This window comes from Carassius auratus, chromosome 28 (assembly GCF_003368295.1).
Source record: "Carassius auratus strain Wakin chromosome 28, ASM336829v1, whole genome shotgun sequence".
Lineage (NCBI taxonomy): Eukaryota > Metazoa > Chordata > Actinopteri > Cypriniformes > Cyprinidae > Carassius > Carassius auratus.
This window is the reverse complement of record NC_039270.1, coordinates 9,699,408-9,714,268: the sequence shown is the minus strand read 5'-3', so window position 1 is coordinate 9,714,268 and position 14,861 is coordinate 9,699,408. Positions and strand designations below refer to the sequence as shown.

At 37.4% G+C, this 14,861-nt stretch overlaps 1 protein-coding gene across 1 annotated transcript; it reads right to left on the bottom strand.

Moving 5' to 3' along the window:
- Nucleotides 1–1,655: 1,655 nt before the first annotated feature.
- Nucleotides 1,656–13,570, bottom strand: LOC113046740 (uncharacterized). The gene is made up of 7 exons (XM_026207678.1): nt 12,671–13,570; nt 8,706–8,802; nt 8,267–8,329; nt 7,292–7,485; nt 6,345–7,212; nt 4,880–5,025; nt 1,656–2,919 (listed from the first exon to the last, which is right to left on the bottom strand). Exons 1-6 carry the CDS (start codon nt 12,737–12,739, stop codon nt 4,895–4,897), a joined length of 1,422 nt encoding a protein of 473 aa, XP_026063463.1. The 5' UTR covers nt 12,740–13,570; the 3' UTR covers nt 1,656–2,919; nt 4,880–4,894.
- Between the last annotated feature and the right edge of the window lie 1,291 nt (nt 13,571–14,861).

Below are 14,861 nucleotides of genomic sequence, written 5' to 3'. Positions count from 1 at the left end.
CCCACTTTAGCATTTGCAAGGCCGTGGGACTCAAACAGGCCTGGCCTTAGTCGTGTAAAGTCTGGGGTCCGTAAGATTTTGAAGATTTGTATGATGAGTCTCTTATGCTCACCAAGGCTACATTTATTTGATCAGTAATACAGTAAAACCAGTAATATTGACTTGATAATGACTGTTTTCTATTTTAATATATATATATATATATATATATATATATATATATATATATATATATATATATATATATATATATATATATATATATTCTATATTCTATATTGGATTTTCAGCATCATTACTCCAGTCTTCAGTGTCACATGATCCTTCAGAAATCACTCTAATATGCTGATTTGCTGCTCAAGAAATATTTATTATTATCAGTATTAAAAACAGTATTGGTGAAAAGCATGATGTTTTTTCTGGATGAGTAGAAAGTGTAAAAGAACAGTTTTCATTTGAAATAAAACATGTTTTTGACATGTTTTTGTTTTTGACATGTTTTACTGTCACTTTTGATCAATTTGCTAGATCCAATTATGAACAGACCAAATTGACAAACATTTGGCAGGTACTGTGAGTGTAAAAGTGACGTTTTCTAGGGAAATAGATTCGGGGATAAGCTAGTTTTAATCAGGACGGCAGTGTAAAAAAAGAAAGAAAAACAAACCATTATTAATTCACTGAGTTGAAAACAAGTGTTTATATAGCTCTTCTTGTATTCATGGTGCTAGCAACCATGAAGGTCAAGGGTTTGATTCCCAGGAAACACACTGTATGTCACTCTGAATAAAAGTGTCTGCCAAATGAGTTGGAGAAAGACTGTGGAAGCACAGCAGATGAAGTCCATGTGAATTTGGGAATAGGTTTGCATTAAAGGAATAGGTCACCTAAAAATCAAACTTGTTCTCCCTCAGGTCATCCAAGATGAAGATGAGTTTGTTTCTTCATCAGAACTGATCTGAAGAAATTTAGGATTGCATCACTTGCTCACCAGTGGATCATCTGCAGTGAATGGGTGCCATCAGAATAAGAGTCCAAACAACTGATAACTACATCACTATAATCCTCAAGTAATCCACACGACTCCTATCAATCAACACCTCGTGAAGTGAAGAGGTGTGTGTTTGTAAAATACAAACCCAGAAAAGTGCTCTGTTTACAAGCAAAATAAATAAATAAATAAAACATTCAAAGATATTTTGTGAGATTTTAATGTGAGAGGAAAACAAGGGATGGACTTTTCACTGCAGGAAGCATTATTTTGAATTATGGATTTGTATCTTAGTTAAAACTATGTTAATGATGGATTTTTGGTTTCTTATAAACATCTTTTCACTTCTTAACTCATCAGTTGATGGATTGGAGTGGTGTGGATTACTTGTGTATTATTGTGATGTTTTTATCAGCGGTTTGGACTTCTGACGGTACCCATTCACTGCAGAGGAACCATAAGTGTTCAAGTGATGTACTGCTGAATTTCTGAAAATATGTTCTGATGAAGAAAAAAAAACTAATCTACATCTTGGATGGTTCAGCAAGTTTTTTTTTTTTTTGTTTTTTTTTTTGGTTAACTGAAAAAACGAATAAAAGCTAAGAACATTAAATCTAATTAAAATTGCACAAAGTTAATAAATAAATAAAAATGAGACCATGAATTACACCTTATTGGTTAGTGTTTCAATTTTATTCTACGTATAAAAAAGGAGTGCAAATTCTGCCCAATCTGCAAAGTTTAGTATAGATCCAAAACGGACCATCTGTACATAAACATACGACAAATAATCCACATTTTGGTCTTCTGGTGAGAGCTTTGTAAGACTATGATGAAACACCGGCCCTGCTGTGAACACAACAGATTTACACAAGAATAAATAATATTAATGAATAAACTCTTACTGCTTTGTGTTATAATGTAGCACCTTTACACTCTTAGAGGTTTGAGGAATTAATTGAGACAGAAATGCATTCCCTTGCTTCATCCTGTGTGAATATCCAGTGTTAAGAATCGCTTAAATAATAACAAATGATACTGAAAACAACTTATTGCAAAGGTACTGTGTGATTTTGACTGGTAATATATTAAAATACAAAGTTGTTCAAGCGTTCTCTGTGCTTGTCTGTTTTAGGTAAAAACATATAGTTTGAAATATGACAGAAAACAACAACAACAACAACAACAAAATGTTTTGATTGCATCCCTGGAGATAGTGTGCTTTTCAAAAGATTTCTACTTGATAATACTGAATCAGGGGAAAAACAACAAATATTATTTTGTCAATTATTTCATGAAATCCAAACCTCAGTTTCACAACATAATTGAAAATGGCAACCGCTTTTTTGGGTGGTTCACAATGATAGGTAAGATGCAGCACAGGAGCAACTACCGGTTTGTCTCTTATGGTGGGTGATCATAGGAAATCTTTTCAAGGTCTTTTTTCAAGCCACTCTCTTCCACATTTTGCCAGTTCTGTGCAGAACAGGTTCTTTACCACTGCATACTGATCCACCGTCATGCTCTTACTTGTTTCCTCTAATATAGGCTTCCTCTGTCTAGGGTTTAAAAGGTGTTTCATGCTTCTGAAGTTCTGAACTTCTGGATTTACATGATTCCCAAGTCCCACTCCTCAACATAGAAAGCTGAATGTTTTTTAAAGAGCCAACAGGAGCAGAGGGACTCTTCAGCAGGTGCAAGAGAACCTCAAACCATCCTCCATGCAAACATCTTGTGTGTCAGACTTGTCTTTGTCCTCATGGCTTCGAGCAGAGAAATACATTAGGAAGTTTGTGAGAGGTGAGAATGGCTTGGCTGCAGGAGTCTTTTGAAAACTGTTTAGTGCCGTGTCTCTTAATGTCCCAGGACACACTGGTTACATAAATAAGGACTCTAATGGGAGAGACTGCATCCGTGTGATTATTTAACTGTGAGAGAATGAAAGAAAGATATCAGCACATTCTGTGTAATATCGTTACCATTATGATTATTTTTTACTGTATATTGAAAGAATAGTTCACCCCAAAATGAAAATTTGCTTAAAGGTGCCATAGAATGCATTGATATAATATTTTAAATTTTTCTCGGATGTCCCCAGAGTGTGTATGCAAAGTTTTATCCCAAAATACCCCACAGATCATTTTGTATAGCTTCTTGAAATTGCCACTTTTAGGGTATGAGCCGAAACACTCTGTTTATCTGTTTGTTCCTTTTAAATTAAAATGATCTGGTTGATTCCTGTCTTTCTTCCATTGTTGCCAAGTCAGCGGTTTTCCTGTGGAATTGGGCTACTTTAATTGTTGGTGTGGGTTGCTTTTCATGTCTGCGGGAGGGTTTTGTTGCCAAACCTGGCAACCCTGCTCCCTTCTCAGAAGAGTGCATAGCTTCAAGAGGTTACGCTCTTGGGAATACTGCTGTTATGGTGACTATGTTACTAAAATCACACATTGCTTCCAAACGCTATTTTTAACTACCACATACCTTTTCAGAATCATTCTGGAAGCACGTGAAGGCAGCATTAGTGATAACAGCCAAGAAGCTCTTTTGGAAAACAAAATATGATGCGTGATGCTATCTTTGTTTGGAGTCTGGATGTTTGCGCACAAAGCGTTGGTATAAATACTTCTTTCAGGAGCAATCTTTGCACAACTCCAGAGCTGAACTGACCATTGTTTGGGAGGCAGTCCCGTGTAAAATGTTAGCTCAAAGTATAGGACTTTTCTGGGAGTTTTTTTCCGAGGGATTTCCTTCAAAAATGTAATTTAACCATCGTGTCCTCGGCAGTCTATGGAGCCGTCAGTGTTCATTGGTGCATCCCAAACTTCTAATGGCTCTTTGGTGCTGACATTGTACTGTACCTCCAGCAGCTACAACAAGAGAACAGTAATGGCGGACCGCTGCTTCTCACTCAGGGCTGTCTATATGGTAATAGGGCAGAGAACGTCACAAATGGGTGGGACTTTCATCGACTGTGTCGTCACAGTCTGGAACTGCTTGTATGGAGAGACTGTTTATGATTTTTTGGATTTATGAAGCAATGAGTGAGTGGATTTTTACCATTATCGGCTGGTTGTTTTACACACTGCGGCCACACAACTGTGTTCAGTCACCTAATTAAAGTGATTTTTTCATTCGATGGCACCTTTAAAATCTATTTGCCATTCAAGATGTAGGTGAGTTTGTTTCTTTGTCAGAACAAATTTGGAGAAATTTTGCATTGTATCACTTGCTTATCATTGGATCCTCTGCAGTGAATGGGTGCCGTCAGAATTACAGTCCAAACAGCTGATACAAAACGTCACAATGATCCACACAATTCCAGTCCAACAGTTAAATATCTTTTGAGGAGAAAAGCTGTGTGTTTGAAAGAAACAGATACATTGTCAATGCATTTGAACATTAAACTCCAGTTTCTTCCAATGATGAAGTGCATCCTCTGTTGCTCTCTCACATCAGAATCCACATATTTCGTTACAGCTGTGTTCACTTGGAAACAAACGTTGACCTGTGCATATTTCTCTCTCGATTCAGATGAGATTACTTCTTACCTGAGAAAGCAATGTTATTAATAGAGGACTTGTATTTTAGCTGGATGCAATGGTTTGAAATTAAAATGTCTTATGGTCAGTTTGTTTATTTCAACAACACAGATTTCTGGTTCACAAAACCTGATGGACTGAAGTCGTGTGGATTATTGTGACATTTTTATCAGCTGTTTGATTCATTGATGAGCAAGGGATGTAATGCTAAATTAAACAGAACTAAAACCTTAAAAACGCATCTACATCTTGGATGGCCTGAGGGTGAGTACATTTTCAGCAAATTTACATTTTGGGCTGAAATGTTCCTTTAAATGTGGCATTTGATTTTAATAACTGAGCAGCTTACCTGTGTATGTTTGATTTACATGAGCAGGGCTCTCATGGCAGATTTGCTGATGCGATTGCGCTGTTTTCTCCTCCTTTTCGGGGGGTGAGGATGGGGTTTGGGGGGTTTGTGTGGAGTGAGATGTTGCACAGGAGGAGATGTAGTCCCTGTTTGTAACAACAACAACAAAATCAACTTTTCATCAAGCTATTCTGATCCTGCAGAGTTGTGCGGTGTTGTTTAATTATGTTGAATCCAATCACATTAGCCTTATTATTCAGCAAGTATTGAATTTGAAATAATGCTGCCAATACTGCACCACACAAGTTAATGTAGGCATATGCAAGTGTTACTTCCTCTTCCTGGAGTGTGGGTGTCGGGTAGTATTTATGCAAAGTCAGCTGAGATATTCATAGACATTGTTTCACAGACTCAAGCTGAACATGGTCCAAATACGCCCCAGTGTGCTTGTTCTTAATCATCACTTACATCAAGTGGTTAATTATGACAGATCTATCTGTGTTTGTATATATGCCTGTAACACACTAACAAAGATCCAGAACCTTCTTGCAACATCTTAACACCCACCCAGAACATCCTAGCAAATGCACAGCAACAACTCACAATACTGCATAGCAAAACCCTAAAAACTACACATATATACTCCCTAAAAACCACCAACTACTTTAGTCTTAAAACCTTTTTTTATATCTTCTTTGTATCTCACATGCAATCCTGTAAATAGTTTCTTTAGATCATCTGCAAGTAAGACATTTTTCTTTCTTGATTTGGGTTTATATAATAGATTTGAAAAAAGCAATACAGCTAAAATATTTTGGAGTTACATAAATGACAATATAAAGTTAATTTCGGGCATTTTTTTTTCCTTAAGGCATGATTCAACAAAAACAAAACTCATCATCATGAGTTTGATGCTCATAAATCATTATTTACTTACCCTCAAACCTGTATGAGTACTTTTCTTCTGTTAAAAACAACAGAAGATATTTTGAAGAATATAGGACAGCAAACAGGTGGTAGCCATTAACTTCCATTTTTCCATACTGTGGAAGTCAATGGTTTCCGGCACCTGTCTGGTAACCATTATTCTTCAAAATATCTTCTTTTGAAACCCATACCTTTGAAACTCATAAAGAAACTCATACGGGTTTGAAACAACTGGAAGGTGAGTAAATGATGAGAGATATTTCATTTTTGAGCAAGTTTTAAGCAAAGCCCACTGTGATACAGTGCTGAGACATTCATTTAAGCCGCTGACATTTAAGATGAAATTCTGCTCAAGATCATAATAAACTGCCAATCAAACTTACCTCACCAGCATTTTTTTGTTGTCTTTTTCTCAAAAACGTATGTAAACTTTTATTTTAACAACATTGTATTGTCCAGCTGATAATAAATTCTACCAGACACTGATGATAAGTGACTGAAAATAGAAAAATCTCGTTTAAGTGTTTTGTTATTTTACCTGTCCGTTGCGTGGTTGTATATGTGTGTGGTTTGTGATGGAGCTGCTGTAATTTCTCATCCGGCTGTATACTCGTCTGTTGTAGGTGATGTTTGTGTTTTTCTTCATCCAGGATCCTGTGCATTAGCAGCAGCTCTTCTATTTCCTCCTCCTTTGCCTTTTCGTCCATAGTCTCACCTCTCACCTTCTGACTGCCCTCCTCTACAGACAGAAGCACATCTCCATGATTCTGATTGGCTGTTCCTGTGCCGTTAAAGGCGAGTTGGTCTGTCTGATTGGTAGTTTGCAATTGTTCGTTTTCTTGCGTTAGATTTGACTGGTGTGCAAAAGTCTGATTGGTCGGTTCCAGTGTAGTCATTGTAAAATCTGATGTTTGATTGGTTATACTTTGGTTAGTTTTGCTCTGCGATTCAATCTGCGTAATGTTGCGTAATGACAAGTCCGTTTCTTCCTGCTCGGTATGATTCGGCAGTGAAGCCGTCATTGCTGTGTCATTCATTTTGACGTGTCTCCTTCCATCTTCAGGGTGACGGTGATGACCTTTGCCCCCGCCGTACTGCGTCTCGTTCAGAGCCCAGCCGTCCCGGCCGAATCCTGGCTCAGAGAACCTCTCTTTGGGCAGCCGGCTGTGGCTGAGCAGGTCCTCCAGGCTTATCCTCTGGTTGTATTTGAGTTCATCCCTGCGATGGAGCTCATCTTTGGTTCGAGGTTTCCCAGAGCGTTCCCGTCCTTCTTGTTTGTGGCCGGATGATTTCCGGCGCTGGGCGGGCCGAGGAGCCGGCTGACAGCGGCACTCCACATGGTCGAGAACGGAGACGACAGCCTTATTGTAAAGTGGCTGCTTGTTCACATACTGTATCTTCATCACCTGAGGAGGAAGAGGAAGGTGAAAAATGGCTTGTTTAATTATACTGTATTGTCAATCATGTGTATGTGTGTGTGTGTACCTGTAGGTATCGTGTGTGTGTGAGAACAGGCACACACTGCAGGGTCTTGGTGTTACAGCAGCCCGAGCACCTCTGCACCTCCACACACGGAGGCCACAACAGGAAATTTGCATTGCTACGGTCCAACATGGAGCGTGTGACCTCGATGACCTCGGTCCTGACCTTACAGATGGCTTGCTGAGCCGGCTGAGCATCTGCAGACAAAGACGCAGATATATACACAGAGGCAGATGAGCTACAAGAAAAACAGTCGACTAACTCGATTTGTACAGTGCTTTTTAATGCTTTTAAGTTATTAAAATAATATCAAATGTCAATCAACCAGTACATAAATAAATAAATGCAACAAAAATAAAGTCTCTAGAAATATATATATATAAAATGACAATGAAGAATAAATGCCCCAAACTATATTCTGGGATCAGCTTCTACATTTCTCTTAATTCAATTTGATTGCTTTCTCTGAATAGCATCCCTCCTTTTCTCTCTCCTAGATTATGCCTTCTTGTCTCTCTCCATCCTTCTCTCTCTGTCTTTCCAAACAGATGTCCTGAAAAAGACTTATTATTCCAGAAAGTGCTTGTTCAGCATGCATCAACACTAAGGAACTGCGCTTGTTTGAGGTCTTCCCATTCTCTTTTCCATGATGATTCTTGTGTCTGGGAATAATGACGATCTGACTCGGCTCAGAAGGAGAGATATACAGATTTGCTGACTTTGGATGGTTGCTGTAATCAGCATTATTTGAAAGCTGAAGGCTATAAAACCATATAACAATTCAACAACAGACTTAAGCAGTTTTTGATAAACTCAGAGACACAATGTATACACTTTTGTGGGGAACGAGTCTACACCTGGCTTATTTATAGTTCTGGCGCAGACAGAAAGGTATTTTAACACTGAAAATGCATATTTAACAAATGATGGCAAAATAAAAGAGAATAAAATAAGAAGAACACAGAAAGTCAGACTAACCCAGAAGACTGCGTGGCAGACGGTTGCTGGTGTCATTATCATGGTGACTGTCCGGCTCAACCTCTGGAGGAAAGAAACAACGACAGCAACTTTGAAAAAGACCCTTGTAGGAAATAGCAACTTGTTTCTGGTTTCTAAGCATGCATTGTTTAAGGGTTCTTTCATAGACATACTAGGATTTGCAAGGGCTTTTACAAAAGCTAAAGCACTTAGTTATTCTAGATAAGAGTTTCTGCTACTGTACATGCCTTAAATTTAAATGAGGACAGCACACATAGATCAAGGTCAAAAATGTTGCTTTTTTATTAAAGAGGCAATCTCTATTAAATATGGTACTGGACTGCTGTAGCCCAGAGTCATAATTAACATATTTATTAGAGAGTAATATTTGCCTCCAGGAATGTCAGAAGTATTTTAAAACTAAAGAGAGCTGATTTACCTATAGATTCAGAGAACAGCAAAAACTGCAGGTCCTGGATAGAAGACACAGATCCACCTTTCACCAACTCAACCACAGCGGCCGGGAGAGGATCAGCCTACAGAGAGGAAACACAATTCATTACAAATATTCAGTGCAATGAAATGCATGTTCTGTTTAACAAAAAAGTCACGGTTTCTTCAAAAATATGAAGCAGCACAACTGATTTTAACATTGTTTGTAATAAGAAATGTTTCTTAAGCAGCAAATCATCATATTAGACTGACTTCTGAAGGATCATGTGACACTGAAGACTGATGCTGAAAATTCAGTTATGCATCACAGGAATAAATTAAATTTTAAAATATATTTAAATGAAAAACAGCTCATTTAAATAATAAAAAAAAACAGTTTTTGATCAAATGAATGCAGCCTTGGTGAACATAATGTACCATTAGTTGGTCAAGACATGTGGACACAGACACAAAGCATTATTTTTTATACTCTAATTAACTAATAATGAACTAATAATTTTTGCTATCCTCCTTGATACATACAAAAAAAAAAAAAATTAACATGAAATATTGAATGCATAAAAAATGTATATATAAATATACAAAATTATACAAAAATGTATTTTAAATCAAAATAGAAATATAATAAATTACAATAAAAATATTTAAGATTTATTTATAAAAGATTATATTTATTTTATTTTATAAAATTTAATGCAATAATGGTCAATTGAACATTTTAAGACAACATCTGAGCACAGCATTCTGAATGATCAATCAGAATCATGAATTCCAGAAGTGCATACAAAAAATAAGGTGAATGTGTTGTTGTGTGTTTGGGTGTGTGACAGTGAGACAGAGCTCTATGGATGCTGGTTTGTCTCAGGGTGTCAGTGCAGGTCTTGAGGACACAATAGCCCTGTTCATACAGCATGTCCAGACAGGGGCCACTGACCCTCGTCTCCTCCGTCTCATCTGGCAGCATTTATACAGGACACAGGAAAGAGGGCAGAGAGGAAGTGGGGGATGGAGAGATGGAGAAAAGGTGAGTTTGAGGAGGAGAAAGAGGGAGATGGATGAGGGAGGCTGCCGGAAGGATGGAGTATTTTGGTAATCGGTGTGATAAGGGAAATCAGTCACATTATTGGCTGGTGATTCAGATGGTTTTTGCAAGGGCCGAACAAATGCAGGAATTCAAGTGTGCCAATAGTTAAGAAACATCCTAAATTTGGCACACCTCTTGCGGTATGCACTTATAATCGAACAGAAAGAGTAATTCATGGTGAATCACCGGTATATCCTGCACTCTTGGGAGCTTCCAGATGCACAGCAGTCTTGTTTTGTCCAAATGCATAAATCTTATGAATCATCGGTTTTCCGTCTAATTTTTCTCTGTCACATTCTCAAGCTCTGTTTCATCCGGTTGTGCACGCATGGAAGACCTGACAATACCATATAGGTTTCAATTCAGATCTATAATGCGCCAGGATGTTTATAAGGTAAGAATTTTTATAATGTGTGTTTATTCTTTTTATTTTATTTTATTTTTTTTAAAGAGGAGTCTATGTTAGGCTGCATCTATTAGATCAAACTTATAGAAACAACAGTAATACTGTAAAATAATATAAACATTTAAAATAACTTTTTTCTATTTAATATGTTTAAAAACTTCTTGCTCAGCATTCACTTGAAACAACATTTTTGTAACTATTTCTTTATTTTGAACTTTGATTAATTTGTTCTCAAACTTTTAAATGGTAGCGTATGCTAGAACATACAAACACACTCTAATTCACATGTATATGATTCATAAACATTTATAATACACCACATACACACACTAAATTGCTTTATGGCTACCCAATGTAAATATATAGCATCACACTTATACAAAAAAAAAACACAATACACATACAGACACCAGATGGCATACACAAAGACCACACACATAGAATAGAATAGAATAGAATAGAATAGAATAGAATAGAATAGAGGTTGTGGTTTCAAAGCTCATGAGACTTAATGGAGCTTCATGGATTTCTGCTTTTTTTGGTTTGCAGACTTTAGTTTGGTTGTTTAGCAAACCTTTAGTACAGGTTAAGATATTATTGATATCTCTTTAGGAAAGAAAGACATATATGATTAAATGATCATTTTCTCAAGAGATAGACATGATAAACCATTAAGTAGAAAATGAGTTTTTCATTTGATCTGACACTTGCAGGTTGCCTCATCCAAACAAACCAATGGAAGGGCGGCGTATTTCTCGGATGATCACCTCACAACCCCTGAACCCTGCTCCTAATATCATCAGAGAGTGAAGGACAGGCCCAGAGCATTCTGGGATTGTGGAGGAGTGGTGGAATGCACAGCCCATGTTGGGGAGTAATGATACATAATTACACATCTGCTGACAATGCTCTCTCAGACACATGCCCATATCATCTTCTAATATGCACAAACATCAGTTTGTGTAGCTGCAAGAAAAAATATTGCATGCTTGCATGGTTTTCATTTTTATCTTTAAATGAAAACATATAATCATGTGAATTACTTGTCTGTTTTTTACCTAGCGGGATGTTTCCATCCAAAATCACACATCATAAAGAGATGAAAATTATGTTCGGGGGACTTCCAAAAAGCACACCTTAATGCTGAGAGGGATCATAATCACAGCTTTTAAAGGAGTTTTGATCTTGCATTTCCCTTCGAACAAGGAATTACATTTTAAACGTTATATTAAACACATCCTTCCATGCACTGGTGAAGGTGCATGTTTTGAAAATGTCTTTAGTTAGATACCAGTTAAATCTCTAATGATATGTCTCCCTCTGTGACTTCTAGATGACTTTGGGAGGGTGGGGGGGTCGCGGAAATGTCATATTTTGATTAAGTGCCTCATGCAACACAACTGTGGTGGTCAAAGGGCCAATGCATTAGAACCTGCAGATTTTGTGTGCTAAATGACAACTACTCTAATGCACAAATTAGTTCCTGGAGCCATCAGGCATCAGTTCACCGATTCATTTATAGGAATCACCCTTCATATAATTCCCGAGTGATTTATGATGTTGTGGGATGCCAGTGGTTCGCAAGATTACAGCATTAGTTCATGTGGCATTAACAAGATTCAAAGAAGCATTGAAGCACTGGGAAGAAAAATCCTTCCCGCACACAAATACAAGTGTCATGCATATATGCTCACAAACTACTGACAGAGGAGCTGTTCAACCGAAAATGAAAACAGAAAAGAAAAACTGTCATTCCACACTTGTACTGTGCTGATGTTTCTTCCATGGAGCACAAAAGGAAATGTCTTAAAGAATGTTTATGCACTTCTTTTCCATACAGAACATCTGTCAAACTACAAAAAAATTCATAAAATATTCTGCAAAACTCTTGTGCAGTATTCTGAAGACATTCAGTTTTAAACTGAAGTTATTTCCTAAAAATATTGCCTCATTTGGTTTTTGTTGAGATTTAGAATAAATCTGACACGTCAAGTCAGGTTTGTCGTCACTGATAACCTCTTTTCCCATTGGTCGCTGTATCGAAACAGTTTGAAAATGTGATATCAAGAATAAAAATGGAGGGCATGAAGACCAGTTTGAGACCAATTTGCAAAATGTAATTGATCATGACGTGTTGTCATAGAACATAACTCGCCAAAAAGGTGAAATCTAAAAAATGTGATGCCATATTTAATCATATGGCTTCAGAAGTATATACCTCAGTATTGAACAGTTTTTGGGGTTTGACAGATGAGGTCATATCAACGTTTTTGAAGAATAAAAAAAAATGTTTGGAAAAGCACGTGGGTGAGTAGGTTAATTAAATGACATATTAATTATTATATTGTAGGTAGCCTATATTATCCACTCTATAAAGCAATACAAATTCAATTAATTCCAAATGAAAAAGAATTAGCCTATAAAACGCAACAGGAACCAATGAACTCTCCAAGACTCTTACCTCCGACCTGCCAAACCGCAGACACGCCGCCGCAAGTACCGCGAGAAGAAGCGGGATCCGCGATCTCATCTTGCTGCCGTGCCGCTGCGGGGCTCCGCGGGACAGCGCGCATTTAGAGAGACGCGCGAGAGACGCTCCGAGCTGGGCTCCGACTCGCGAGCAAATATCGGGTTAATTAAGCAGCAGTCTAAGTCCCTCAGCGGCTCTGCAGGCTCGACATTCCTCTCAGTGCGCAAACATTCAAATTGCCCTCCACGGCAGAATGAGTCTCTCTTCTGAGGAGCAAGTGGCCCATTTGAAGTCCTTTGAAAGGCAGTTTGCGGATTAAAGCGAAGAGGTTTGTTTCCAGGCGAAGCACTAAAATCCCGGATTCCTCAGATGACGTTTATTTAATAATTAATTTGCATGCTTCAGTCCAATAAAGGCGTCCCTTAATAGGCTTTTATCTTAGAGAACGGTAATCTAAAATACCTGTTCAGTCATGACAATTATAAGAAAGTAATGTGAAGATTACATAAAAGGTCATAAAAGTCAGACAGGACTTTATGTTTTTTTTTTTTTTTTTTTTTTTTTTTTTAGAAAATGATGCGCGTTCGGTCCCTTTGTTTTGGTAAGATATATAAACGTCTCACTTATTACAAACTCCACATCACCGTTTATAACCTAGAAATACTGTTAGTCTTTCCAGTTGAAGATGGCCCATGTGTAGCACGCGAGGGTCCCTTCCTTTTCGCATTGGCTGCAATAAAAGCGGGTTTAACGTAAGTTAGCCTAAATATAACTCTTGGTCTTGCAGTTTTCTTATCAGTGTCCAGCGCGTGCGCGGCCCCGCGCGAGCCGCCTGTGCTGTGTTGATTATGGGACTGTGGCTCTGAGGAGGATTTCAGGGGTCTGTATGTGGACTCTTATCTTACCCTCCCCTTAAAGGCAGGGCTGAACTCACTGAGAAAGAGAAAGAGAGGATGGGAGGTGGGTGAGGAGGTGCTGAAGTCATGTTGATTAAGTGTAGATGCCTGCAACACAATCTAATGCTAGGAACGACATTTAAATGTATGCATTGGCACAAAGTAGAATATTGTTGTGTTTTCTATTAATTACACTGAACATATAAAGTATAATGCAACATACTCTCATTTACTCACCCTCATTTTGTTTCTTTAGCTTTCTTCTGTGGAACATAGAACATAAAATATCCATAGCCTATATTTATTGTAAAATGTTCATGATGCTTTTTTTCTAAGAGGTCAGCAATTCATCATGTACTATATTCCAAATATATATAATTTTTTATTCAATTTTAATATGCATATCTCATTTGCATATTTAGAGTTCATTGAAATATGCACTGCCTTTTGTCATAAATGGCAATTACTTCTTGCATGTCAGAATCAGCTTTAAAGGAAAAGTTCACCCCAAAATGAAAACACTCATCCTGAGGCCATTCAAGATGTTTCTTCATAGGAACACATTTGGAGAAATTTAGCATTACAAGACATGAACTGATGAACTGGAGTGCTGTGGATTATTGTTGTTTTTATCATCTGTTTGGACTGTCATCGTGATGGCACCCATTCACCGCAGATGATCCATTGGTGAGCAAGTGATACAATGCTACGTTTCTTCAAATCTGCCCCAATGAATAAACATCTTGGATGGCCTTAGGGTGAATGGATTTTATACATATTCCTTTAACATTTTTAGATGCTACAATTTTGTACCATGTTAAACACCTATAAATATTAAAGTTCTATTTTTAATTGACATGGTCTTTTATATATTTGCATCGGAAATGAGGCATTTCACATCTTTGGAGGGAAAAAGGCCAAACCATGCATAAAGAATGAAAAAAAAAGTGAAAAAAAAAGACATCATTTAAATGAGTTAATGTTTCATTAGCATAGAATGAATGAGATAGTGGCTGACATATTCTCTTCAGCCAGGGCTCTTTATAATGTTTTCACAGCATTACACAAGGTAATGAAATCAAAAGGTGTGTTTAAATACCAAAATTCTTCAAAGCTATTTTAAATCTTACGACCTTTCAGCTTTGCACAATGGATGACCAAGTTATGAAACTAAGAGGTCAGTACACTAAAATGAAGGTGACAGGAATAGGTCTGTTACACAACAAATTAATGCAAATCTTTATGCATTAGATGTAATTAGAATGATCTTCATCACACACTGTAGT